We start from the raw sequence: 27,346 nt of genomic DNA on the forward strand, positions 1-27,346 counted from the left end.
GGCACCGGGCGGGCCCTGCCCCGGCCCCCCAGGCGGGGAGGGGACTGTGGGGGGCACAGGGTGGTGCCAGTCCCGGCCTCGCGGGGATGGGGGGCCCGGCCCTGCCGGCACGGGGAGAACGGGGAGGGGGGACGGGGGGGGCTGGCTCCAGAATAAAGTTTATTTATTCTAGTGCCCGGCTCGTTATTCTTGTGAGGGTATCAGGGGAGGAGGGGGTGCAGGGGGGGGGAGGAGAATGGTCGGGCTGTGGCACCCCAAGTCCTGGTTGAGGGGGGGTGTAGAGCTGCAGGAGGGTAGCCCAGGATCCCCCCCCGCCCCTATTGCTCTCCTTGTCTGGTCATCCCCAAAGGCTGGGTGAGAACCCTTTGGGGTCCCCCAGCACCCTAAAGCTCTGAGCTTCCCACTCCTGAGGCCACAGTCGTGTCCCTTCAAGCCAGGGGCCAGCCCTGATGCGTTTGTGGCACTCCCAGCACAAGGTCTGGGGGCAGTCCTGGCCCTCCCGTGCTGCGCTGGGGGGGTCAGGGGTGTTCCTGCCGCTGGGCAGGGATGGGACCTGTTTGTTTTCTTTTTGTCCGTATTTTTTTTCCAGCAGCTGCCGGGTGAGGCCCATCCGCCGCCCAAGCAGGAACCGGGGGCAGCGGGGCACGGCCCAGCCCGGCCCGGCCCGGATTCCCGGGCACGGCCAGGACCGAGACCCCTCCGGGGCAGGGAGATCCGCAGTCACCGCCGGCCTGAGACCGGGCTCAGCTCGTCGCAGCCGGGGCCCGGTCACACGGTGAGGTCTCCCCGCGGGTGGGGACCGCAGGGCCCGTCCGCAGCCCCCGCCGGCTGTCCCGGCGCCGGGCCCCGCTCCTGGCGCCGGTGGCAGCAGCCGGGCCGGGCCGGGGGCCCCTTGCGCAGGAGATGGGCGAGCTCGGCCAGGCTGAGCAGCGCCGACACCAGCCCCACCACGAAGTAGAAGTGGATGAAGACGGTTTTCTCGGTGGGGCGGGAGACGAAGCAGTCGACGCGGTGCGGGCAGGGCCGGCGGCGGCACACGAAGAGCGGCTGCACCCTGAAGCCGTAGAGCAGCGCCTGGCCCAGCAGGAAGCCCAGCTCGGCGGCGATCCGAGCCACCACGCTGCCCACGTAGAAGGGCTGGAGGCGGCGGGCGCGCTGGCCGGGAGCCCCCCCGCGCCCCGGCTTGGCCGCCTGGTGCACGGCGAAGATGACGAAGAGGGCGGCGGGCGCCGAGAGCACAACGACGTGGAAGACGAGGAAGCGATAGTGGGAGATGGGGAAGGCGGCGTCGTAGCACACGGGTTTGCAGCCCGGCTGCTGAGTGTTACACACGAACTCCTCCTGCTCGTCCTCGAAGACGTCGCTGCCCACGGTGGCCAGGACCAGGATGCGGAAGAGGAGCATCACCACCAGCCAGAAGCGGCCCACCATGGGCGAGTGCTCCTGCACGGCGTCCAGCAGCGAGCTCAGGAAGCCCCACTCGCCCATGGCCGCGCTGCGGGAGCGGGGTCAGCGCTGGGGGGGACGCAGTGCCCGCCAGGTCGGAGCCCGGTGGCAGCACGGCCCCTCCAGCTCTCCATCCTCCCGCCGTTCCCAAATGCACCACGGAGTCCCCGCTCACGGGAGGGTGGCCAGGCACTGCCAGTCCAGCTCAGCCCCGTCACGAGTGTCCCCAGGCACCCGCTGTGCCCAGGACTCGCTTCCCCAGGGATGGGTACAAGGACACCAACAGGGGCAGGAGCAGCAGATTCCCCATCCCTTGTCCCCCTCCGCAGCTCGGCCCCCACAACAGCCCCGTACCTGCGGACGCTGCGGTCCACGGTGTGCCAGCGCTGCTGGCTCCGGCCGGCCAGGGCTGTCCCGGACTGTCCAGTCTCTTTGTCCAGCTGGAACGGGATAATGGTCCCACGGCCACGCCTGGAGTCCTTTTAAAGGGACAGAGCACCCGCAGGGGCGCCTGGAGGGAGGGACGGAAGGGCTCAGCACTGCCGGTGGGGCTCAAGGACAAAAGCTGCCCTGCCCAGGGCCAGCAGCTGCCCAGGGCATAGGTTGGGAGAGGGGTGGTGCCCACCCCCAGGGCAGAAATGCCCCCAAACTTTGTCCTTCCCAAACCCACTGGGGCTCAGGGTCCCCGGGCCACAGCACTCGGCCCCCAAAAGCGCCCCCCCTCTGCTGGCATCGCCCCCCTGACCCATGAGAGGGCATCGGCCCCCTGACCCATGAGAGGGCATCGCCCCCCTGACACATGCTGCCACAGCTCCAGCCCTGCAGTGCCTGGGGGATGCTCACGGCTGGCACCAGCCCTCTCTGTCCCAGGACACAGTGCCAGGGCTGTTGGGGCTCCCATGGATCTTCCCAGGTTGTCCCCAGCTCTGGCATGTGTAGAACAACCCCTACAAAATCCTGTGTGGCACAGCCAGGGCTCCTGCCAGCCCCTGGCCAGTGCTGACAGCAATCAAATCCCCTTTCCAGAAATGGGAGCAGAGCCCTGGATGACACAGGTCACCCTTATTCCATCCTCAGCCCTTGGGGATGTGCAATGCCCAGTGTGGGTCAGTGCCTGATGCCCCAGAGCCCAGCGCCCATCCAACAACATCCCCAGCACCCCATCCAAGGTTTTGGGATGGGAAACTCCTGGTGTGGACTCCGTGCTCCACTCTGTGTTCCCAAAGCTCTCCATCCACATTAGGGAGATCCAGAGTTCTGAGAGCAGCCCCACAACCCACCCGTGGCTCTGTCATGGGTCGTGTTCTGCAGCAAGAGGAGCCGTAAATAGCCCAGCCCTCGGAGGGGACGCGCTGGAGACGCTCTCCAGAGCCAGTGGAAAATCTGACAGTGCTTTCCACACTTGACTGGCTTCCAGCAAAGCACCGATAGCACGGGGGGCCCTGGGGTTTCATGGAATCATGGAATGGTTTGGATGGGAAGGGAGCTTAGAGCTCATCCCAGTCCATCCCCTTCCATAGGCAGGGACTCCTTCCACTAGACCAGGTTGTTCCAACCTGGCCTTGGACACTTCCAGGGATGGGCTGAGCACAACTGCTCTGGGCAAGCACAACTGCTCTGGGCAAGCACAACTGCTCTGGGCAAGCACAACTGCTCTGGGCAAGCAGCTCCCCCCGTGCCGGGGACCACAGGGGTGTTCACAAGAATTCAGCTGGAGCCACAGTGGCCACAGCCAGTGGGGAAGTGGCCAACCAGCCCAGCACCCTCCAGAGCTTGTGCCAAACCCTTTGCTGTGACAGAGGGGGGGGCTTAGCACAAACTCTGCAGTTGTTATTTCCCTAAAAACACACAAATTCAGTGAAGAAAATAAGTAAAACCACTTTTATTAGACAAATATTTAAATGAACAAACTCAGGACAACAAGAAAAAAAACACAAAGAATATTTACATAGTGAAGGAATAGTGCTGGAAAAATGATTCCTGTGTTGAGTGGTGGAATTAAAAATTTTAGTACTGCAAGATATTTCAAGAGAGATATATAAATTTTAAAAGATTTGACATGTTCTAAAGTCAACTTTAACACTAAAATGACCACAAAGTGTTGAACAATGGGGAAGAGGAAAGTGTGGCAGCACTTACTGGGCATGTGGCTCCAGTGTTCACCAAAAAGGGAATGTTCCTGGTTTAAACAAATCTAACTCCTTTAAAACTAAGAAAAACGGAGCTGTGTTCACCTGTAATGAACATTTCTGGAGTGGCTCACGTTTAGTGAAGATTTCCTAGGCTCAGGTGGTCTTTGGTGGGAGCTCTGGAGCGCAGCTGAAGGCTTATTGTGGATCTGGAGTTTAAAATTTTCCTATAAACTCAGAATATATCATCCTCAGAGGACTCCTCCAGGTACTGGACAGGTTTTTTAAGGCGGCCAGGCCTGGCACGGGGCTGAGCTACAGGACTTGCATCACCAGAGTCACAGCTGTCCTGTAGCTTGGATTTCTGGAGGGAAAGAAGGAAAGGAATCATGGATCTGAGCACTGACAGGGAACACAAGGAGCACCACACACCTCCTGTGCCATGGGGCCAGTGGGTGAGGTGGTGGGAGCAGACCAAGGATCCAGGCTGTCTGACCCTTATGAGGGAAAGGTTCTTATCCCAGAGGGTGCTCAGGCACTGAACACACTCCCCAGGCAATGGGCACAGCCCCACGGCTGACAGAGCTCCAGGAGTGTTTGGATAATGCTCTCAGCACACAGTGGGATTGCTGGGGTGTCCTGTGCAGGGATGGGAGTTGTATGATCCCCATGGGTCCCTTCTAGCTCAGAATATTCCATGATTCTATAACCCCCCTCTTCCCCATCCAGGTGGAGGTTTGACCTCCACCAGCTTTTCCTGCTGGCAGAACCGACCCCACACTCCTAGGTTCCCTCAGCACTGATAGCATTGCACAAACCTTTGATGCAACAGATTTGGCAGCCTTGGAGCCAAAATCCGAATCGGAATCCGAAGAAATTGGCTGTCTCTTCGTTACCTTCCTCCCCTTGGCATTGTCACCCTCGGCACACAGGGGTTCCTCCTTCATCGCTGGCTTGGGTTTGGGTGCAGCCTTTTTCTTGGCCAGGATATCCCTGATGGAGAGCTGGTTGTCTGGAACAGAACACAGTGTTAAACCCCTGTTTCGTTCCTCTCTCGCTCCCAGTTTGGGAATTACTTCCAACAGAAACAGGCTCTGCGCTGTTGGGTCAGTGCACAGGTCGTCTCTGTTTGAAGCTGGGTTTTCCAGAAAGATCCCTCTTCCACAGATGGTGAGGAATGAGGTTGTTTGTCTGCTCAGTTCTGCCACACTTAGAGGATCAAATTAAAGCGTCCCCAAAGCAATTTACAGACTATTTCAGATTGAAAAACTCCTGATCTCTCAAGGCTCTGTAACCCATCTCAGACCTTCAAACTCTTGCACAGGGAGGAAGGAATTTCCCAAACACTCATTCCTTCTTACCTATATATTCACTTTTTAAAAGAACATCTTGAGGCACAACTTCCAGTTCTGCTCATTTCAGGCCATTTCTGAGTGATAACATGCTTTCTCAATTTAAGAGTGGAAGTAACACTATTTTCCTGCTGGGATCAACACTGAATTGATTCCATTTGGAATATACAAAACAGTGTCAAAGTCTGGCAGCTGAGTTTAAAAAACCCCGAGTCAGATGCTGGAGATGGATGAGATGGATCCAGCACTGAACAGATCAAACTGCCCCCAAAAGCTTGCCTGCTCCAAGCTTGCCTTGCTTCCGAAAAAGACATGAAGTAGGACATTGACTGCAAGACACAAATTCCACTCGGATTATCCCTGCCAAGTATTACATAGCACCGTAGGAAGCATTCACTTTTCCTGTTCCCAAACTAAAATTCCCTCCCTCCAAGCATGTCCAACATGAACTAGAACATGATATGTTTGGAAACAGACCTCAAACCTGACAACCAGAGAACCTCTGCCACAAACCTCAGATCTTTGCTGAAATGCAAACTCCAGTTGCCCAGGCCCTGGAACGCCACGCGAAATCACTGGGATTGTTTCCCACAGGAATTATAATTGTTCTCTAGAACTGATGTTGCTGAGCTGCCCTTACCCTTGATGGCTCCAGCCTTCTTGGCTGCTGCAGGTTTTTTAGGCACGGCCTTGGTGCTCGGCACTGGCACGGACGGAGCTGCGGGAGCCTGGCTCACCTTGTCCTCAGGGACATCTTGGACTGGAATGGGATAAGGAGAGCAGAAGGTCAGCCTGAAACAGCCAAGCTATCCCCTCTGCACTGCTGAAGGATTATAGAGCAACCCACATGGTTTAGAGGTCTCACACTCACCAGGGTCAGCGCTTGGCACTGCCTTTTGCTTGGGAGCTTTTGCTGCTTTCTCAGTGGTTTCCCTGGAAAACAAAACTCCAAGTTCTTAATTTGTTTTATGACGCACTAAAGAAGGGCATTAGAAAAAAATTCCTTTTAATTTTTGTGTAGCATTAAGCACTACTAATTTCCAGTGATTATGGAAAAATACTCACTTGGGAGCAGGTCTGGGCTTGGGAGGAGCCTTTTTCTTAGAGTTTGTGTCCGATTCAGAGTTGCTTTCACTGTCACCCTGGAATTCAAACGCCTCATCTGAGCTGGAGTGATTCGAATCCGAAAGGACTATGGGCTTGACTTTGGCTGATGGAAGGACACAGATGTGTTATTTTACACATTTGGCAATATGTAGCTCCATATCTTTTTCAATATTTTAGCTACAGTTATTAAAAAATATCTGAATAAAAACAAGCAGATGCTGAGACTGCCAGGGAGAAGACTCCAAATGACAAAGTGTGTTCTGTCATTAGGAGTCTTCCAACCTCACCCACAACACATTTAATTTGCCAAGACAGTTGTGTAATTAAACCCAATAGCCATATTTCTCTACTTGCCCATTTCTGCTTTTCCTTGAAAATGTGCACAAATGGTAGAAAATATTTAATAGTTTCAGACAGTAAAATAAAGAAGATTTCTAAATGTGATCTGAGGCTCTGGGAGGTCCCTAAATAGTCTGTTCCATTTTCTCCTCCACGAGGAGGACCACCCCTCTCCTGCATCCATGTCCTCACTCACCTGCTGCCTGGCGAACCACTCGCTCTCTTTGAGGTAGTGCTTCAAAATCAGACTCTGAATCAGACCCTGAGTCAGACCAAGGGTTTCGTTTCTTGGTTTTCTTTAATGGCTTGAAAGGCAGAGTGGCCTGTCTCTTAGCTCCTGAAAAATATTGGTAGGCAGGATGAACCAGCAAACTTCCATGTGTAGTTCAGGCTCAGCAGTTCAAGCTCAGCTTAGAAATGCACTGAATTCAGAGGATTCTGGCTTAAATAAAGAGAATTAGAAATTTATCCTGCTTGACTGTTATCCAGGAGCACTTTCCCACCTATTTTTTTCCAAAACTACTGATCCTAGGTGTTTCTCACCACCTTCAGGAAGAGAACAGATAACCAAACTGACAACCCTTTCCCTCTTCTCCTTGGAGGGAATAGCATTTACCTTGCTCAGTCTTCAGCCTCTGCAATAATCTCTGCTTCAGGCCTGCAGACTCCTTCTCTCCGGATGTGTTTTCATCCTGATTCTCATCAAATTCAGTTTTTTCACTCTGCAGATGCAAGCAGATACCAAACAGTGAGTCAGCTCACAGAGAAGAGGCACACGGGGTAATGGAGGAGCGAGCTGCTTATTTTAGCCGTGTAAAAATTAGTGATACAAGAAATCTGAGTCTGTGAAATAAACTGTGTGTAGAATTGATTACAGACAGGATCTGTAAATTAGACAGGATCTGCCCCACAAATCAGGTGACTTAAAAGGTAAATCCAACATGAACAAAAACAGGAACTCTGGCCCCACTCCTGGGCACTCTGGTCCTGCTGCTGTGTGTTGGCTCTGGGGGGGATGGGGATGCAGGGCTGGACAGGGTGGGATAAAAACAAAAGCAAGAGTTATTTGGAAAAACTGTTGGGTGGAATCATGTGGAGGAAAAAAGTGACCTGTATGGCTTCCAGGGTCAAACAGGTGAGGGGATGGGTTATATCTCTCTGTTGGAAATGGCTGAATGGCACAATTTCAACTAGTTCTATAAAAAGAGTTCAATCTTTTTTATCTCCTTGATATGGAGAACAATGATGGCATTAAGTGGGTGAAAGCTTTGCTGGGAATGTAAAGGCTGTTCTGGAGAAGGGAATGTGCTGGCTGTGCTTCCTGCCTGCTAGAGGGTTTATCAAATTCCCAAGACACCTGGAACAACCTTACTTGCATCCGCCCCCTTTTCTGAGCTACCAGCCCACCCCTGGCACTGCAATGTGCCAAAAATTTCCCTCTAAGCCATCTCCTGATATGTGAGTCTGTTCTCCTTCAGACTGAGACACCCCCTATTCCCAGTGTTTCCCAAATCCTGAGGTCCTGTCCCTCTCCCTGAACAATTGCTTCAACAGGACAAGTCCAGCTAACAAGGACTCACATTTCTTTAGGCCTGTATTGAAGAGGATGTAAAGGAAGATTGAGTATTTGGAATATTCCTTTTTACCTTTACTTTCTTTTTAGTTTTCTTCTCTGCCTCTGCCTTCATCTCAGCAGTGATCTGAGGAACAACCCTGATGCCATGAGGGGATGGCATTACTTCTGCCAGCTGGGCTTTCTTCACCTTTGCTTTCCCTCCTTTCACCTTCAAAGGTTTGCCAACAATCCCTTCACTCTCATCCTGTGCTTGCTTGGCCTCCACTACCTGCAGAGGGGAGCATAAAATAACACAAAAAGGTATAAAAGTCAATAAAGGGCTGGTGGATAAGAAGGGGCAGTTGATTGTCTGCACTGAGCATCGACATACATCGAGTTCTTCAATGAAGGCAGCAAGGTCTTCCTTCCACAGGTCAGAGGGACTCTTGCGCTTAAGGTTTTCCAGCTCCTTTTCCTAAAGGGAATCACAGATGATAATCATTAGTAACACATTTCAACCCACCAGCCAAAAATAAGCTACATAAGACATAATATATATAAATTTAATGCTTTTATAAGGAAAGGAAGGCACAAACTTTGTTATCCCTCTGCTTGCAGAGCTCATCTTTCTTCTCCTTGGTCAGATACCACAGGGGCATGTTCAGCAGGTAGTTGAAGTCTGGGCCAGAGGCTGCAGCTGATTCTTTGTCACTCTCTTCCTCGTTTTCCTCCTCCTCATCCTAAATGTGGATTTGAAACATAGTCAACAAAAACCCTGACACACATGGGTAGGGCTACTGATCAAACACAGAAGCTTTTGAATCCTGTTAATTGAAAAGCAAGTTGGGCCTCTCTAAGGATTATGAAGCCTCAGAGCTTGGGGCCAGTTTGGGCATATTCAGAGGATGACTGAAGCATTACCTTGTTTTGAGCCTCCTTCCAAGCCTTCACTGGATCAGACTCGTACCCTCTCTGGATAAGAACTTGAATCAGCTCTTTCTTGGGTTTGTTTTCTGCAAAAAGACAGTTCAGGATTGTCACTTAGTGCCCACTACCAATCACTGTTAGGAGCAGCAGATGAGCGTTACAGTTTGGATCCTGTGGTTGTGGCTGCTCAGCATCCTACAGAGCTCCAAACCAGCCTTTCCACATCACAGCTGGGACACGGGGAAGAGCCTAAAAAGCTCCTATTTTAGCAAGTGATTTGTTGGGAAAGCATTGCTCCTGTACCAGCCAAAACAATGTTAATATTTTTCTTTGTTTTCATACATGCATTTCCCCTGCTTTAAGTAGTCTTTGAACTTGGGGGAAAAAAGGTATGATGGTATAAAACAGGTTTCATCATGACAGGCAGGTGGAGAAAGAAACCCTTCATAGCTTGGTATAGCTTGCACCTCATTAGACATCATCTGGGAAATTTATGCTCTAAGTGCTCAACCACCGGAAATGCTTCAGCTGGAATTTGCTCCTTTTTAAGGTATCAGAAGCCATCAACCATGAGACACAAATACAAGTGAAACCAGCTCTGGCAGCCTTGGAACTACTTATTACAAAAACCCAAGAAAATGCATTTCAGGGGAATTATTTCTCTTCCTGAGTTCAGGCAGACAGACTCGGGCTTCTGGGATTACTGGGCTGCCTTCAGACACAAACCACAAAGCATCTTATGACACGTTGTCTGGCCGCATCCTCCGTGAAGGCAGCGGAACACAGCCCAGCTTTTACACCGAGGGGGAAAAGTTGATTGAAAAATGTGTATGTTGGGAACAAAGATCTGCTTCTTTTTCTAGCTCATGATTCTCAGATGCTGCTGCTTGAGTATCATCGAAGTTTGAACCCCCAGTCCACTGAGAACGTGATTTGGAATATTTTTGCAGAGGTTCACAATGATAATGGAGAGAGATACAGATTCTTAAGAATGCATTAACAGCAAACACTGCCCCTTTCTAAACCCACAATTAATTAAGTCTTAGTCCTACCAAGTCAGAAATAAATGAGAATTATTGCTAAACTATTAAAAGATTCTCTCAAAAATTCTCAAACACAGAGCAGGAAAGCTGCATAAGTATCCCACTGTCATGATTATGTGTATAATACACAGACCAAGGATACTCTGCAAAGCATTTTCCTCTTAGATGTCACTGGAACAGAGATAAGCCCTGGTGTGGTTTGTAAAAGCCAGCCTGGGGCTGAGGGGGTGCTGACAGAGCTCAAGAGATCACCCAGTTCTCCCAGTTACAATCCCAGTCACCAAGAACAACATACCAATCACAATTTTGCCATCTATTTTCTCCAGGATGAAGCGAGCCTGGTTGCTCAGCTTTGCAGACTCAGCACCCAGCATCCCAATAAGCCATTCCTTCCTCAAACTGTAATATCGGAGCCGGAGTTCAAAGAACTCCTTAAGAATATCCTGGGGAGAGTCGTATTTCTTGAGAAAGCCAACATGGTCAAAAAGAACCTGGAGGAAAATAAAAGAACACCGGTGTTATGATGATAAAACTGATTCCAAACCCACTGAAAGTTACCTGTAACACAGGTGTGATTGTACCACCAAACTATTAACCAACAAATTATCAAATCTCAGTGTTGTTCTAGAAACTACTTCAGTTTGTGAGCACAACAGCAGAGACGATTTTATAATTTCGGTGTTCCTGAATAGGCACAGTAAAGTTAAGGTTACTTGAATCTTAGAGCTCTGTGCAGGACAAACATCTTGCATCAAAGCTTCACACATTGTCAGGAGCCAGACGTTCAGTGCCCCTGCTGCTGGCTCAAAGAGCTCTGCAAACTGTGATTTCAGATCATTTTGCCTCCTTCAGGCAAACCATCCACTCCGGGCCCACTCCTAAGCCAGGCTCTTGACCTTTGAAAGCTGATTTAAAACCAGTAACAGCAGAAAAATCAAAGTGAATAGGTTACTGCCAAAGAGGATTTTTGTTTCACGCAACGACTGCAGCTGTCCACAGAGTCTGAGTTAAACCAAGAAATTCCTTCAGCAAAATCTGTCACGTACCATGGAGTTGCATGTTAAACTTGTTTGGAGTTTGAAGACCTTATGCAGCCCCATAGCTTTGGCTTCTGCTAGTTTATCTTCAGTCATCTTCACCACGAACCTCACCGTGGTGTCTGTGTGATATTCTTTGTAGTCTGTGATTAGAGGGGGGGTCTTCTCAGTCCCATTCAACATCGGCTCCAACACCTGCTCTTTATATGTCTGAGGGAAGAAACAAAGTCAGACCCAAAACCCACTACACGCTTTTTGCTTTAAAGAGCAAACTACATTCCCAGAGCAGATTCCCTGTTTATTACCTGTGTCCATGTTCTGACAGGCAGCTCTGTGATCTCAATGGTTGTGGAATCAAGGATGGACACTTCACCACTTATCACATACTGATTAGGCCCCAGCTCATCTATGGTGCCTTTGAAATTCTTGTAACTGGGAAGCTGAGGAGAAAAAACACTGAATTCAGCTTTGTGTGGATGCCTCTTTTTTAAGCACACCCATAAAATGCTCAATATGAGCTCAATAAACTAACAACCAAGACATTTGTTTTTGAATTATATTATTTACCATTGGCAGTGGCTCTTCTCCATCCATCAGCCGGCGGATATTGTTCACAACTTCCCTGATATCAAAGTTGGGGATCTTACAGGCCCAGCCAGTACCAATCCCTTCAGCCCCATTGACCAGCACCATTGGGATGATGGGCATGTACCACTCTGGCTCCACACGCTGGTTGTCATCATAGAGGAACCTCAGGACGTTGTCATCCATCGGTGGGAACACCAAGCGTGCCAGGGGACTGGAATGGAGAAGGAAATTTAAGCTCAAATTCTTGTGACAGAACATGACTGCCATGCAAAAAGAAACCTCAATTTTTATTATCCCACCCAAATTTCTTCCATTGGTTCTGCTTCCATTTCCATATTCTCTGTGCTGAAAGTCACGTTTCCATAATGGAATCTAACACCTGAATCTCACTTCAATTGTTGCTACTCTGAGCATGCAAGTATAGCCTGAAATTTTAAAGAGAAAAATCCAATTTGTTTTTCTTTCTAGTTGCTGTAAAATGGATGCCTTTAAGACAGTAAGAACTCTGGAATGCTGACCTGAGCATGGTGAAGATGTATCGAGGGCTGGCAGAGTCTTTCCCTCCGTGCAGCCTTGTGCCAAACTGACCGATGGGCTGGAGCAAGTTGAGGTTGTTGCTGCCCACAAAGTTCTGAGCCAAGTTAATGATGGTCATCATCAGTGCAGCCTGCAATGAAGGAGGTGCAAAGCTGAACAGGCAGAATGGTTCAGGGGATGGACAAAGTAAGGCAACATTCACACCAAGAACTTAATTGATACAGAGTATAAACTCAAATGATGAAACACTGGAGGAAACTCAAGGTAAATGTGTCACAAGACTATCTGAAATGTTCTAGTGACCCATGTCTCTGTCTATTGCTCTTTACCTGCTGTGAAACCTCCAGTGAAAGATTCTGTCAGTCTCCACAGAGAACCTTATGGTGGTGTTAACTTGTCCTGACCCAGGCAGAAAGGTTATTAACACCTGCCTAACTCCATCACAAATTATGTAGGGTTTCCTCGTTACACTTTTTGAATGAACTATGCTCCCATGAAGTCCAGACAGGCAGAGTGACCAATGTCAGATTAAATTAATACTGTAGAATTGTGGAAACAGCTAAACAGCCACTTCCCTTTGGTGTACACACTCAAATGTAATTCTGCTTTAGAGGCATCATAACTCACACCAACAGAAGGGCTTTTTGCCTTTCCTTTAAAGCATTTTGCACACCCAGGCAGGTTCTTACCTCACCGTGATGGTATGAGGACATCTCAGCGACAGAACCAGCCAGCTGAGCAACCTTCACCTCCCGCTTATCGTTTCGTTTGAAACAGGTGAACAAAACTTTCCTCTGACCTGGCTTCAAACCTGTATGAAAAAAGAAAAGACCTCGTGGTAAGAACATGGGATGTGATGGACTTGGCTTCTGCTCTCTAGAGATACAGGAACTACTTATACACCTAAGGATTCTGTAGGTACTGGCAATAATACACTACAAAATGGACAAGACATTTCATCCAAAGATGAAAAAACCTTAGACAGCAGAAAAGAAGACTTCAGGATACTGACCCTGAAACCTCAGCAGGTTCCTTGGCTCTGATGTGACATCAAACACCCATTTCCTCAGTTCTGAGGATACACCATGCAGAATCACAACTTAGAAATCACTTACCATCAACCAATGATGGGATTGATCTCTCATTATCTGAGTTTGAGAACAGCACTAACTCCTTGTTGATGAAGTCATTGTATGTCAGGTAATCGGTGTCTTTCCCATACAGGTATTCCTAAGAAAAACAGAGAGAAGATTGCCTTAATTTTAACTGGGCTTAATCAGTTTCTTGGCTAGCTTCACTGAAATAGGAACTCCTTGTAAGACCAGCTAAACACAGCTCGAGTGCTGACACTCTTTGCGTGGCAAAGGGAAACACTTCCCAGGATGTATAATTTCCCTCATTTTGGGGGAAATAAAGACTTCATTTGCCTCTGCTTGAGTTATCATTTTCCTATTGATAACAGTAACTTGAAAGATGAGAGTTAAAAATGAAATTGACAGTTGGATAATTGACAATGAGGCTACACTGATAAGATGAGAGAAGCTGCTCTGCAAAATCCTGACACATTTTCAACGTCCCATAATCCGGACCTGACTCACTGACTGAGCTGTGTGCAGCTCTGGCGTGCTGGGATGAAGCTGAGAACAGCCCCAGGCAGAGACTGGAAACCAGTTTCTTTATAAACATAAACCTTTTACCTCTGGCAGACCGTGCAGCTTCCGTTGTCTTCTATGCTCCATGAAATTAGTCAGCCACTCCTTTCGCTCTTCTATCTTCTTCTTGCTAAAGGCCTGGATGTTACAAAATGAAAAGTAAACTCAGTTCCAGAACATTCTGTGGTTGTGCACTATTGGATCACTTGAGAAAAAGGAAGAGCTTACCCAAGAGAACATGCTAAACAGGCTGATTTAAGAGCCCAAGAAATGCAATAAAAGGTTTCTGTAGCTAAACATATTAAGAGCATAATTTCCACCACTCTGTAGAAGACAGAGTAGTTAGGTTTAAATTTATAGAATTTTAATATAATAGCAGAAGCGTAAAGCAGATTTGAAGGAAAATTAATATTTTGGGAAAAAAAATTTTTTTTTGGCATTGCCTAACAACTCTGAATATTTAAGAATCAAAGACCATCTAAGGTGAAGTTCACAGAAACGAGGACTGTTTTAATCCAATTTGCTCTGGGGGAGGAAGGGGAGATCCGACTCGGAGAAAACCGCAGCAGAATACGCAGAAAAATATTCAAGGAATATTTACTATTGTGTCTGAAAATGTCAATTGGTTTGCAGTGATTAGTTTGTTCTGAGCTATATTTAAAGCCCATCATTAAAAGGGTACTCTTGCCCTGAGGTTGAGGGGCAGATTCGCTGCTCCTGGTTCAACTAAAGCTGTAGCCTTGGTAACACAGAGACTGTCTCCAGCCAAAAGGCCTCAAAGAGCATTTTAAGAGAAAATACAGAGCACTCTACAAGGTGAAATACCAAAGGTAGTAAGTCAGCAATTAAATCAAGTGTTAGTTACCAGGGTGATCGCAGCATCATCTTCAGGCCCAGAATATTTGAAGCCAATTCGGTGTCTTGCCATATCTGCAAAGTATTCTTTGGCCTCCTTTGACGTGCTGGTACCCAAACCTGCAGAGACAGGAGAGTTAATCCTAATGACTTTTTGCCTAAATTAAGTTCCAATTCAAAGAAATATTTTGCCATGCCTAGTTTTTGTGATGCGTCATATGAACATATAGTCTGAAGATGACTTCCTGAAAACTTAAGTTACTTCAAAATGAGATGCATCACAAAAGTCATAATAATTACAATTAAGTGAGTGGTGGCATGTAGTAGTTTTGGATTTTGTCTGTAATTCCTCTAGGTATCTAAAATCTAACTGCAATATCATGAGAGGGAAAAGACTCAGAGGACACCCAGTCCAAATCCTTTCTGCAAAGCAGGATTGACTGCATTGAAATCATCAATGCTCTGACTTGGATCAGTTTCACCATATTAAGTTTTTACAAACCTTTGTAGTACTTGATTTTCCATGAGTTGTAGTTCTGTGTATTGGTTTTCCATTCTTCAAACTCAGGAATGCTGTAGAATGCAATTTCTTCTTTGTTTTTAGAGGCCTACAATGGACAAACATTTTAACTGTGAAATGAAAGGCGTTTTTTGACAATGGATCCTCAGTCATTCACCTCATCCTCCCCCAGCCCTCACCTTTATGATGGGAGTAATGAATTCCTCCAAAAAATTGTGTCTTAGAAGTGATGGCCAGTTGTGATGGATGAAGTTAATCAGCAAACCTTTGATGTGTGATCCATCCTGATCCTGAATTATAAAAGCAAAAAACAAACCATATTTTATCATGGAATGATGGGAATGACAACTGTTGGCTTAATAGTAAATGACTCTGTAATTCCAGCTACCTGACCCTATTAACTTTCACCTCTAAAAAGGTGGCCATGTCTTAATTGCTGAAAATTAAGAGAAATAGAAAAGGTAGATTCTTGATGAAAAAAGGTGTCAAGGACTGGTCAAGACTTTGAATCAGCAGACTGGAAAGACAGTTTTTAGTGTTTGAGGTAACTCACCATTTTACTTTTTTTATGGCTGAAAAGACATTATGACCCACAAAAATGTAAAATGGGGAAAAGAAACACAGAGAACTGGGTACAACAATAGCAGCAGTTAGAGAAATATTTTCTTCCTATCTCTTTATGTAAGTGCTAATTGTTATCCTCTCCCAACTTTCAATTTTAATGAACCTAACCTGATCTGTCATGATCATAATCTTTCCATAGCGAAGACTTTTTAAAGATTCTTGATCTTCATAGTTCTTTTTATATTGCAAACCCACAATCTTGATGATATTGTTGATTTCGGCATTTTCCATAATCTGAAAGAGATCACACAGAATAAAACTTTGTCTTTCAGATTCGAAATGTAGCTCAAAAAATTACAAAGTTATCCATAAGTGAATCACTGGCTGAGCTCTGTCCTGCTGCTGTTTAGAAACTTGTAATTTCTAATGGTTAAACTACTCTAGATAATTCCAAACATTTTCCAATCCACAACACAAACATTATCCCCTCAGGCAAATCGCTGAGCAGGACTTAATCAATATTCCTACTTAACCAGTGAGGCAGGCTCAAGGTGAGGGAAGACTCAGGTGTTTAAGACACTGCTCCTTGGAGTTCCAGTGCTCCAGGTGCAGCTGCACTGACTCATTGCACAAATCACACCACACCTTCCAACACGTAACTGTAACCATTTTCCAACCAACCTGCTTATGAGAAGCTTCCCTGACATTGAGTATTTTCCCACGAAGAGGAAATACTCCATATTTGTCTCTACCAACCACTCCCAGACCAGAGACAGCTAGAGTTTTGGCTGAGTCTCCCTCAGTCAGGATCAGTGTACAATCTAGAGAATTCTTGCTGCCTAAAAAAAGAAGAAAATCGAGTCGGTTTTCAACTCAAGAAATGAAATCCAAGGCTGCACATTCACAACTGAGCAAGTATAAATAATCTTTTAACACAGTTTTTTTGGCACTGCACACAGTAAATGGGAATAATCATAGTAAATGGGACTGTAAAATGGCAGTAAAACTATAATGACAGGTTTTCTCTTCTCACTCTTCATTAGAAGACAAATCTTTTGTTTAACAAACAAGTTTTAACTGTTTTTGAATGAATTGGTTAAAAAGGATGTCAAAGACTTACCAGCATCGTTGGCATCATCCAGTTTAGGAACACCCTTAATCTTGGAGTGTTTCACAGCTGAACATTTCTTATTCAGTTGGTTCTGGGCTTTAAATTTTACCCAATTTAGGATACTTTCAACAATGCCACAGCCAACTGCCTGCAACACAAAACCCAATCCAAAACGTTGGGAAAAGTCTCAACAATGACAGAAACTTTTGTTATGTATTTTTTACAGACATCTTGACCGTCTGTGTACATCAGGACTTACACCCTTAATGAATTTTTCACTCAGTTTACAGGTAGAGCCGAAGTTCTTTGCCTGCAGAGTCATGTTCTCCTTAGTCTGAGAGTCAAAGGTTGGGTTTTCAATTAAGGCATTCACAAAAATCCACATGTGATTCTTCACCTGTAGTTAAATAAAACAAGGATCACACACTGCACAGGCTCAGCTCACTTGTCAATCACAGTGAGGGAACACTGTAGTGTTTGGAATTTTCCTATAGTTATTTATTTAGTTAATTTTGAACAGCTAATGAACACTCATGAACAGTGTTAGATGATTTGGGATGTCAAGGAATTGGCAGCTCTCCACCTCAGTAGGTGTTATCTAACAGATACTGAGGTTCAGTGTATCTACACTGACTTAAAGTGACTACAAAACGCATTGTTCAAGCAAAGAAAAGTAAATTAGCTTAAACTGGAGAATATGAGACTTCTATAATTAGCAATCTTATATATATTATCTGTACAATGGAAATGTGTTATTAATTAATGCAAGTACGCATTAAGCTGAAGTCACAATTTGCAGTAATGCTCAAGTTGTGTTTCCCACACAGAAAATTCTGGCATTGTACCTGGAAAGGCTTCACTCCAACTCCATTTTTGTTCTTCTTTTTCACAACATCAATGAGTTTGGTCACGAGCTGGTCAGCCACATAATCGACGTGTCTGCCACCCTGAGGAGAATGGGACAAGGACTGAAGCCACTAAAACCCACAAAACTATAAACATCCATGTAAAACTTTAAGCACATTCTTTGCAACATTATTTTTCACTAACATATGTACATTTACAAAGAGCCAAGAGTATTAATGTTGAAGAATATGGCACTAGCTCAACTAAACACACTAAGGAGTTACCTTTGTGGTGGCAATGCTGTTAACAAAGCTGACTTGCTGGAAGCCTTTTTCACTCAAAGTTAAGCACACTTCCCATCGGGAATTGACTTCTTCATGGATAACTTTAAGTGCATTCCCAGTTTCATCGACCTTATCCTTCAGATAGAGGTCCACATAGCTGCGGAATCCTTTCACCTGCACGCAGATGAGAGCAAACAACTGGTTGATAACAGCTCCTATAAATACTTAATTCACATCCTCCTGCAAAGCAGGTGCAGAAATCCCTCCTGCACATGTTCCTTTGTTCTGTTTGTGATGACAGGAATGGCCTCAACAGATCTCACTGGTTAAACGGCACAAAAAAAAGTAGATATTTGTGTTTCTTTTCAATGCTCACTTACAGGAAGCCTCTGTCCATTCAGGAAAACCTTGACATCCTTTGTGGACCCAGCAATATCATATGCTCTTCGAGACATCAGTGCTACAATGTCCTTATCCAGAATGGTCATTTTGAACTTGGACAGATCAGGTTGGAAAGTAACACAGGTGTAATCATCTCCATCAAAGTATTTCAGCTTCATTTCTCCAGCCTTTCCCATATTGTCTGTCCAGGTCTGAGGAAAGGAGCTTTGGTGAGTTGCAAGTCAAACACACACAAATAACTACTTTAGTTTTTAAATGCAGTAAGATGGTTTATGTTTTAGATGCCTAAAAATTAAACAAAAATTCTGGTTAAAAAACAGATTCTGATGCTGTCTGCTAATTTCATTATTCCTTTGAATTACATTTTGTGGGTTAAATTTACTCTAATCACAATGAACTGACTGCAAGGTAAGCATAGAGTTTTGAAACAAAACCTGAGGGTCTCATTTGAAAACCTCAGGTATAAACTCCCTGGGAAGAAAAGCACTCCTACCTGCTTGAATAACTTTTTGTATTCACGACATCCAGTTTCCACAGTAAATTTTGTGCTGAATATGTTGCACAGTTTGGCTCCATAACCATTTCTCCCCCCTGGAATTAGAAGGAACACAGACTTGTGTTATTATCTTTGTCCAAAACCATCTAAAAGAATCCAAGACTAACTGGAGTTTGTCAGTGTCAGCCCAATCCAAGGCCAACTGCCAACAAGCAACAATATTCTACAAGCTCAGTAAGCAACTACAAACTTTGATTTAATTAGGGTTTAAGAGAATACTCAAAGACAATTTTCCCTGTTTCCACGTTTGCACTGTTACTGCAATTAAACAGAGCACAGAGACTTCTCTGATAGATTCAGAATGTAATTTTCATAGAATCACAGAATGGTTTGGGCTGGAAGGGACCTTAAAGCCCATCCAATCCCACTATCTGCTGTAGGCAGGGCACCTTTCATTCGCCCAGGTTGCTTCAAGCCCTGTCCAGCCTGGCCTTGGACGCTCCCAGGGATGGGGCAGCCACAGCTTTTCTGGATAACCTGTGCCAGGGCCTCACCACCCTCAAAGAGAGGAATTTCTTCCTTATATCTCACCTAAATTTCCCCTCTTTCAGTTTTCACGCTGCATCAAGGACCCCCTTCCTGCCCTTTCTAGTTCAGATCACACACTCAGAGCTGCTCAGAGATATTAGTGCATATCTGAGCCTTCCCCACCTGTGACTTTCTTCTCATTGTCATCGTAGTTGCTGGATGTCAGCAGCTGTCCAAAGATCAGAGCAGGCACATAGACCTTCTCCACTTTGTGTTCAACAACTGGGATACCTTTCCCGTTGTTCCACACGCTGATTGTGTTATTCTCTCTGGGAAGGGAAAGAAAAGTCTGTTTTTAAAGCTGCAAATGGCTGAGCTGTGAAAGGAGTCACTGAAAGGCTCTGGGGAAAGGCACCATTTCAACCAGGAACAGATCTGTGCTCAGCAAGTGCAGCTGCTGCCAGCAGAGGGGGGACAGGCAACACTGAAATGCCCAGATCTGCACATGCCGGCTCTGAAATGGACCCACAGACAAAACCCTCCAACCCTCTGCTCAAGCAGGATGAAAAGGGAGAGGAAGAGGTGGAAAACAACATCAACAAAAGAGCAGCCGCTTCCCCAGTCAGCCCTCAGTAAGAGATCAGGGGACTAAGCAGAGAGAAAGGCTTTCACAACTGGTGACTTAAATTTGGGCTATCCTGGATCAGCCCCACGGCAGAGCCCTGCAGTGCCACCTCAGCTTTGCAGAACAGCTGAAGCCAACAAACCACAGTGAAACCAAACTTACACATCAATTGTGACTTTAATGCACGACATGTTTTTATCCCTCTGCTTGTTGTCTGCAGCATTGACTAGAAAGAAAAGAGAATATTGTTTTTTTATTATGCTCCAAATCAAGGGAAAACTATGAACTGTGAAGTGTTCCAGTAGAATGAGAGCAAAAACTCACAACAGTGTTACTAATAATCATCTCAGCATGAAAATATTTTGCAAATTCAAAGAGGAGCACAACAAGTTATCATGGAATTACGAAGGTTGGAAATGACCTGTGAATTCCTCCAGTGCAACCATTAACGTAAAAGGGAGAATTTTGGGCAGAATGAAATCAGGTTTGTAATTGGATTTTTGAATTTTTTCTTTTTGTTTGTTTCCCATGAATAGCTTGCTGTTAAGTAGTGCTAATAAATTCTAGATCATTTATGTTTAGTTCTTCCATTCAACCCCCGTTAATAACCTATCACTCACTGACTCAACGGATCTGTCAGCTTACCCAGAATCTCATCAAAGATTTTGTACAAGCCAGGCACAAAGGTCACATCTCTGCAGTTGAGGCCAACACCTTCATCATAAACCCACATTTGCTGGAATAAAAAAGAAAGAATTTGTAAGTGCCCAGGTACAGCTCCTCTTCTGTGCCATTCGTTTGTAAAGCAAGTGTTTTGTGACTGATAAGCAGATGTTTCATGTTTTGTAAACAGCTGCTAATGACTTCTAGCCTGCCCTGAGGGGCTCAGCTCCACTCCCCCCTGCTCCTACCTGGGTGACGAGCTCCACAGAGCCGATGTAGGTGTCTGGCCGGAGCAGGATGTGCTCCAGCTGCGTCTTCTTCTGGTAGATGTGCTCCACCGTCAGCTTCTTGGGGCCATCGGGCTTGTTCACACGGATGTTCTCGTTCGCGGGCTGTTGGGGGAAGGCAGCGGCGGTGAGGGGGTGAACAAGGGGAACACGAGGGGGCCAGGCCGGGGAGCGGAATAGGAGCGGGGCTGGGAGGACAAAGAGAAGCGGAATCGCAGAGAAGCGGGGAATCTGAGGACAGGGAAGGGCTGGGGAAAGACTCGAGAGAGGGGCGCGGGGAGACCCTGAAGGAAGCCCAAGAAGGGCTGCGAAGGACCCGGGGAGACCCTGAGGGGGCCCGGGGAGAACTTGCGGGTGTCCGGAGGAGGCTGAGGCGGGCCCGAGACCCCGAGGGGACGGTGTGGCGGGGGATCACGAAGCCACGCAGGGCCGGGGGCAGCGGTCGCAGGACGCACCCGGAGAGGAGACGGGGCCTGCGAGAGCTCCATGGTGATGGTGGCGATAGCGGCTGAGGCGGTGATAGAGGCGATAGCGGCTGAGGCGGTGATGGCGGTGCAACGTCCCCTTCAAACCTCCGCTCGTCCCGCCGAAACGCGCAGCCAATCGCAGTGCTGGGGCGGGCACACGGCCAGCGTTCGGCCTGCCCTCCGACCAATCAGAGGCCGCACCGTGCGTTCAAACCGGCCAATCGAGAGGGAGAGCGGCGAGATGGGCAGCAGGATTGACCAATAGAGGAGCGGAGGGAGGGCGCCGAGACTCGCCGTTTGTCTTTGGTGGCGGGATGCACTGGGATGCACTGGGATGCACTGGGATGTACTGGGATGCACTGGGATGTACTGGGATGCACTGGGATGCACTGGGATGTACTGGGAAATACTGGAAAGCCCATGGCACACACTGAAATACACTGCACGGACCCTGTGGATCCACTGGGGTACGGCTACACACTGGGCAGCCCCCAGGGACCCACAGGGACACTGGACAGACCTTGGACACACACTGGGATACACTGGGAATCATTGGGATACTCTGGCCAGACCTTGGACACCCACTGGGGTACACTGGGAAGGCCTCGGGAGCCCACAAGAATACACTCAGCAAGACCTGGCAACCCGCTGGGATATATTGGAACACTTCTGGGATCAAAACACAGACATGGGGACTGATGCCAGGGTCTCCCCTCCCAGTTATTGCAAATGCCAAGGGGACAGGAGCCCATTCCCTGTTCCTGTTCCCTTTTCCCATTCCCAGGTGTATCCCCTCAGCCTTTTGCTGCATCTGGCCATGTCCCCCCAAAAACAAAGCATGGCGTAATAAAAAACAACATTTTTTTATCTTTATTTCTGCGTGGTGACACTGTTGGCTCCAGTGGGGGTGGGAGGCTGCAGGCACAGCCTAGCTTTGCCCCATGGCACAGGGATCCGTGGGATGGCACAGCCTGGCTGTGGATCCGATGTCCCCTCAGTGCTCCAGCACAGCTCAGACACCACCCATGGTGCTCCCAAGGACATTCTGCAGCCACACAGGGCTGGAGGAATGCCTGGAGCACATGGTTGGGTGTCACCGTTGTCACCACATGTGCCGGTAAGGAAAAGCCACCTCGACGCAGAGCACGGCCAGCGGTGTGGAGCAGTTGTGCCGGTGCCCAGCCAGCAGCCGGCCCTCGCCCAGAGCAGTGGCCATGCCCTCGGCTGTGCCAGAGCTGCTGCGCCAGCCCTGGCAATCCCAGCGGCGGGCATGGCCACCCCGTGGAGTGGAGCCGTGCCAGGCCAGCCGGCGGGGCCTGTGGGTGGGGACAGGGTGAGAGGGGCACCCTGGGGCACCGCTGCTCTTTGCTCCTGGGAGGGACCCAGCACAGACCCCCCTCTCCAGCTCCCACACAGGAGCAGCCGTTCAGGACCGTGTCCAGACTCACCAGAGCGGATCTGTCAGGATGTCGCGCCCGTTGAAGGAGTAGATGGGACCCTGCAGGGTGGCACCAGCCTGACCCCCAAAGAGGGAGCCCCAGGACTTGGCCAGCAGCTGCCCCTGTGGGCACGAGCCATGGTGCTGAGCCAGGGGAATGCCCTTGTCCCCACCATGTGAGGGCAATAACATCCTCTGGGTTCTGTCAGCTCCCCAAAAGCCCTGAGCATGGCCCAGGTGCAGCAGCCCCAGAGCAGGTGTGGGTGGGGGTCCCTCACCCACTGAGGCTGTGCCACCCTGGGGACAGGGGCGGGGTACCTGCCTTCAAGTTAATGATGGGGAGGGTCCTGTCTGTCCGCTTGACGATGGACACCAGCTGCTGGCTGGGGGCTGACAGGAAGGCCCGGAAGGTGCCGTAGAGCCCGGCCTCCTGTGACTGCCGGTAGCACTGCAGGTCAGCGCCCCGGATCCCGCTCATGTCACCGGGCAGGGGCACGTTGAGGGCAGCCAGGCGGAGCTGGGGATGGCAGGGAGGAATTGAGCTCTCTGCTCCCCCTTTCCAGGAGGGTGCAAGTCCCTGGCAGTGCTGGCCAGGATTGGGGGTCCCCTGGGCACCTCTCCCCCCTTTGCCATGACAGGCCACTCATCCCCACCCTGGGGCCAGGCATTCCTTACAGATGGGATCCGTGGGGCAATGGTGGTTGGCAGAATCTGGGGCAGCCCTTGTTCCTCCTCCTCCTTCTGGATCTGCAAAAACACAGCTCAGGTCAGTCTGGGGACACCCATCCATGTGCCATGTGTGGGGGGCACCCACCCCTGACCAACATGACCCCAGGCTCTGCTCATGCCAAGCTGGCACTGCCCTGCTGACATCCAGCCCATTCCTATGGCACATCCCTCCCAGCATGGCCAGACCCTCAGCAGGGCTCACCAGTGAGTCTGTTGGAGACTGCATTGGTGACAGTGTGTTGGGGCCTCTTGGCTGCACCCTCTTTGCCTCCTGGATGGAGAGGTGGAAGAAGAGGGAGAGAACAGTCCTGTGTGGTCTGTCCCATCCATCATGCAGAGGAGGGTTCTGTCCTCTTACAGGGACATGAGTGGACCCTGCAGTTCCTACACCCCTCACCTGGTACTGTGGGGTGGAGGCAGAAGGGTCATCACCAGCCAAGAAGGACTTTGGATCCTCCAGCTGCTCAATGACATGAGTAGAGGGAAAGGTTAGGGAGAATCCTCTCCTTCCTGGGGATCTGCTGTCCTAGTGCCAAATCCAGCTCTGGATCCTGGCCCCCCAGCCCTGTGAGGGACCCCACACGGTACCAGGAGGCGGCTCCAGCCAGTGGGGGTCCGGAGGAAGGCGTTGCTCCCTTCCCGCACATAGACCAGGCTCCCCTCGGGCACAGCACTGCTCGCCTTCACCATCAGCTCCTTGGACTTGAAAACCCACGTCTGGCGCTGGGGGAGTGCAGAGGGTGAGGGTCCTGCTCTGTGGTATGGGGCAGCTGGGGGGGTTTGCCCGGGGCCACAGCCTGGACTCACCCGGAGATCAGCACGGGAGTCCGATGGCTCTGTCTGAGGGACACCAGCATCTGGAGAGCCCAGAGATGGTGGGGGGTCACAAGGTGTCCCAGCATCGGTCCTGGGTGCTCCCATGGGAACTGGTCCCACAGGGATGCAGTGGGAGTGGGTGGGAGAGCCAGCAGTGGTGCCAGGGACCCGTGCTGCCACGGTCCCAGCGCCCAAGGAGGGGAGGCAAGACTTCAGGAAAGGTGTCCCCAAGGTGGCTGGAGCCCCCAAAACACCTGGGAAATGCCCTCACCTGATGGCCAGCTGCGGTCTGCAGATGCCTGTGAGGGGAAGCGGAGCCTGTGTCTGCTGCTGGGCACAGGGAGGGGGACGGGGACACTCTTGGGGACAGTGAGGCCGTGGCTTACCGGCTGCTTGCAGGGTGGCTGGGCATGCACAGGGTGCACCCTCTGGAACCAAAGACAGGCAGGTTTGGGGGGGCCCTGGTGCTGTGCACGCTCACACGTGTGTGTGCTCTGGCACTGGCGTGTGCACACCAGTGCTGGGCCTTACGTTGAAGTAGAGGAGACCTGGTGGGCCAGGGGGGCCGGGGGGCCCAGGAGGGCCGGGGTTCCCGGGGGGACCTTGAAGACCCTGCAGTAGAGCAGTGTGGAGATTGGACTGGGCTATTTTGGTGCTGCCTTTTAGGGGGGCAGCTATGACACCCAGCTGATGTCTCCCATGCTTCCCACTCCTATCCCCTCCCAGGGCTGAATGTCCCTGGCTGGGGCACCACAGACACCGGCCAGGGAGGGACTCTCACATGGGGGATGATCGCTCCATAGATCTCTGGTTCCTCTTTGCTATCCTGCAAAGGGAGAGGAAGAAGACTGAGACTGATCTCCATCCTCCCTCTCTCCATTCTCCATTCTCTCCTTCCCCTTCATCCATCCCATCGGGGACTATGGGTCCTGTGGTGTTGCTGATGGGGTGAACCATGTCCCCAAGGCAGGGCTGAGGTCCCCAGGCACCCCTTCCCCTGGCTACTCACCGTCTGGTACCTGTTGATGGACCCCCAGGAGCCGGGCTGGCTGCCAGTGCTGGGGAAGGGGAGGTGGCCTGGTTTGCACCTGTGATCCCCATAGCAGCACCCCTGGGTGAGCCACAGAGAGAGGTAGGATTAGAGCCTGTGCTGTGTCTGGGTGCTGGGGTGTGCTGGGGATGTTTATGGGTGGCACAGATGTGTACACATGTGCCTCTCCACGTGCCGTGGTGTCCCTCATTCCCCACCCTGTGCCCCATGCCCTGGGGGGAGGTGAAGGGGGAGCAAAGGCAGCATGGAGGGCTCAGGGGTGCACACTCAGGTGTGGGGATGGGACCCCCCCAGCCAGCTTCCCCCACGCTGCTGCTCATGGCTACAAACCGGCTCTCCAGGGTCACCCTTTTCTCCCTGGAAGGGAAGTGAGAGATCCTGTCAGTGCCCAGCTCTGGGGGTCCCCAGGCCTCCCAACCCCCCCAGGCAGTGCTGTGCCTCACAACCAGGGTACCACCCGCCATGGAGCTGTTTGGGCAGGGTGCCATGGCCAGTGCCCCTGCTCCAGGACCCCTGCCCATGGTGCCACTGCCTGGCTCACCTTGGGGCCCGGCAGCCCGGCCAATCCTCGGTGTCCAGCGTGGCGTGAGTCGCACTGCAAAGAGAGGATGTGTCGGGTGACACTGGGGTGCCCCCTCCCTAGGACCCATAGCCCAGGACCCCCTACTCACCCTGTAGTCCCCTGGTGGTCCTGGTGGGCCCATGGGACCGGGCATGCCTGGGGATCCCGGCTCTCCGGTCCGGCCAGGGCTCCCTGGCATGCCTGGCAGCCCGTACTCGCCCTTGTCACCCTGAGGGCAGATGGCACAGGGTGGTGAGTGTGGAGTTGAGCCCCTGTGTTCCCCCAGCCCCCACAGTGGCAGGATTGGGGCAGTTCTGGAGCCCTCTGAGGGTTTGGTAATGGGGCTGCTCCCCCAGGGCAGGGCAAGGGGCTGGTGAGCTCAGGTAGCCCACCCCACCCCAGGGCATGGACAGGGTGGGCTGGGACCCCCTTACCTTTGGTCCTGGGAATCCTGGCTCCCCCCGGAGCCCTGGTTTTCCAGGGAGTGATGCAGATCCTGGGGGACCAGGGGGTCCTTCGTGCCCAGGAACCCCAGGGGGACCCTGAGGCCCTGGGAGTCCGGGTGCCCCTGGGGGTCCTTCTGGTCCAGCTGAGCCTGGAGACCCTGGAAGTCCTTCAGCCCCAGGGAAACCAGGTGGCCCCAAGGCTCCTGGAGGGCCTGGGGGTCCTGGCTTTCCCTCCCGCCCAGGGGCCCCCTGGGGGCCATCATGGCCTGGGTAGCCGGGGGGTCCGGGCATGCCGGGCAGCCCGGGGGGACCTGGGGGTCCTGGGTTTCCCGCAGGGCTGGAGACTCCCAGCTGCTTGTCAGGTTACAGGGAGAGAGGAGAAGGAGCAATGAGCTGCCGTGTACCATCCCCTGCTCCCCCTGCCCTCCCACACAGCCACATGTCCCAGTCCTCCCCATCCCCGCCAGTCCCGCCGGGGACGGACCCTGCGGCCAGCACCGCCATCACCTGCCCTTTTCCCTGCTCCGGTGCTCACCTCGTTCTCTGATCTCTCCAGGAGTGCAGCAGGCGCGGGTGGGCCCCGGGCTCCCCAGGTGCCCGGGGGTCCCGGTGGTCCCGGAGGTCCCGGAGGACCCGGAGGGCCCCGGGGACCCTGGTGACCTGGCTGTCCTGGGCTGCCGGACTTCCCTCTCTCCCCTAAGAATCCGGGCTTGCCTCTCTCTCCAGGGAATCCTCGGTCACCTTTCTCTCCCTGTCGGGGAAATTCAAAGCCTGGCTCCACCTTCCGGCACTTTTCTCCACTGGGGCCCACCACGGGCACCTGCTGACCCCCTCCCTGGGGCCACCTGAGCCAATTCTCAACCCAGACCCCAAAGTTAGATTCCAGATCCTGAGCAAAAAGGGTTTTGCACGGACAAAGGACGAGCAGGATTTGGCGCAGTGTG

The 27,346-nt window shown here is 50.4% G+C and overlaps 3 protein-coding genes across 3 annotated transcripts; all 3 read right to left on the bottom strand.

The window, feature by feature from the left end:
• Window positions 1-101: 101 nt before the first annotated feature.
• Window positions 102-1,916, bottom strand: GJD3 (gap junction protein delta 3). The gene is made up of 2 exons (XM_058857685.1): window positions 1,801-1,916; window positions 102-1,495 (listed from the first exon to the last, which is right to left on the bottom strand). The coding sequence occupies exon 2, from the start codon at window positions 1,486-1,488 to the stop codon at window positions 769-771; it is 720 nt and encodes a 239-aa protein (XP_058713668.1). The 5' UTR covers window positions 1,489-1,495; window positions 1,801-1,916; the 3' UTR covers window positions 102-768.
• Window positions 1,917-3,394: 1,478 nt separating this feature from the next.
• Window positions 3,395-21,494, bottom strand: TOP2A (DNA topoisomerase II alpha). The gene is made up of 35 exons (XM_058857686.1): window positions 21,349-21,494; window positions 20,855-20,998; window positions 20,589-20,679; window positions 20,106-20,169; window positions 19,502-19,647; window positions 18,788-18,885; window positions 18,273-18,485; window positions 17,893-18,066; window positions 17,608-17,709; window positions 17,022-17,159; window positions 16,772-16,910; window positions 16,333-16,490; window positions 15,820-15,945; window positions 15,267-15,377; window positions 15,070-15,175; window positions 14,578-14,687; window positions 13,758-13,850; window positions 13,176-13,290; window positions 12,750-12,871; window positions 12,042-12,190; window positions 11,503-11,734; window positions 11,241-11,375; window positions 10,945-11,145; window positions 10,194-10,389; window positions 8,850-8,941; window positions 8,525-8,668; window positions 8,320-8,403; window positions 8,020-8,217; window positions 6,990-7,095; window positions 6,570-6,710; window positions 5,993-6,137; window positions 5,799-5,860; window positions 5,568-5,687; window positions 4,394-4,587; window positions 3,395-3,939 (listed from the first exon to the last, which is right to left on the bottom strand). The coding sequence occupies exons 1-35, from the start codon at window positions 21,379-21,381 to the stop codon at window positions 3,811-3,813; spliced, it is 4,611 nt and encodes a 1,536-aa protein (XP_058713669.1). The 5' UTR covers window positions 21,382-21,494; the 3' UTR covers window positions 3,395-3,810.
• A 754-nt stretch (window positions 21,495-22,248) lies between these two features.
• LOC131588698 (collagen alpha-1(XVIII) chain-like) lies at window positions 22,249-26,621 on the bottom strand. The gene is made up of 16 exons (XM_058857621.1): window positions 26,391-26,621; window positions 26,066-26,185; window positions 25,936-25,989; window positions 25,725-25,751; window positions 25,353-25,454; window positions 25,125-25,169; window positions 24,875-24,955; window positions 24,615-24,771; window positions 24,335-24,453; window positions 24,116-24,250; window positions 23,925-23,987; window positions 23,730-23,798; window positions 23,474-23,545; window positions 23,121-23,315; window positions 22,809-22,921; window positions 22,249-22,676 (listed from the first exon to the last, which is right to left on the bottom strand). Exons 2-16 carry the CDS (start codon window positions 26,153-26,155, stop codon window positions 22,463-22,465), a joined length of 1,536 nt encoding a protein of 511 aa, XP_058713604.1. The 5' UTR covers window positions 26,156-26,185; window positions 26,391-26,621; the 3' UTR covers window positions 22,249-22,462.
• Window positions 26,622-27,346: the final 725 nt, after the last annotated feature.

This window comes from Poecile atricapillus, chromosome 27 (assembly GCF_030490865.1).
Source record: "Poecile atricapillus isolate bPoeAtr1 chromosome 27, bPoeAtr1.hap1, whole genome shotgun sequence".
Classification (NCBI taxonomy): Eukaryota; Metazoa; Chordata; class Aves; order Passeriformes; family Paridae; genus Poecile; species Poecile atricapillus.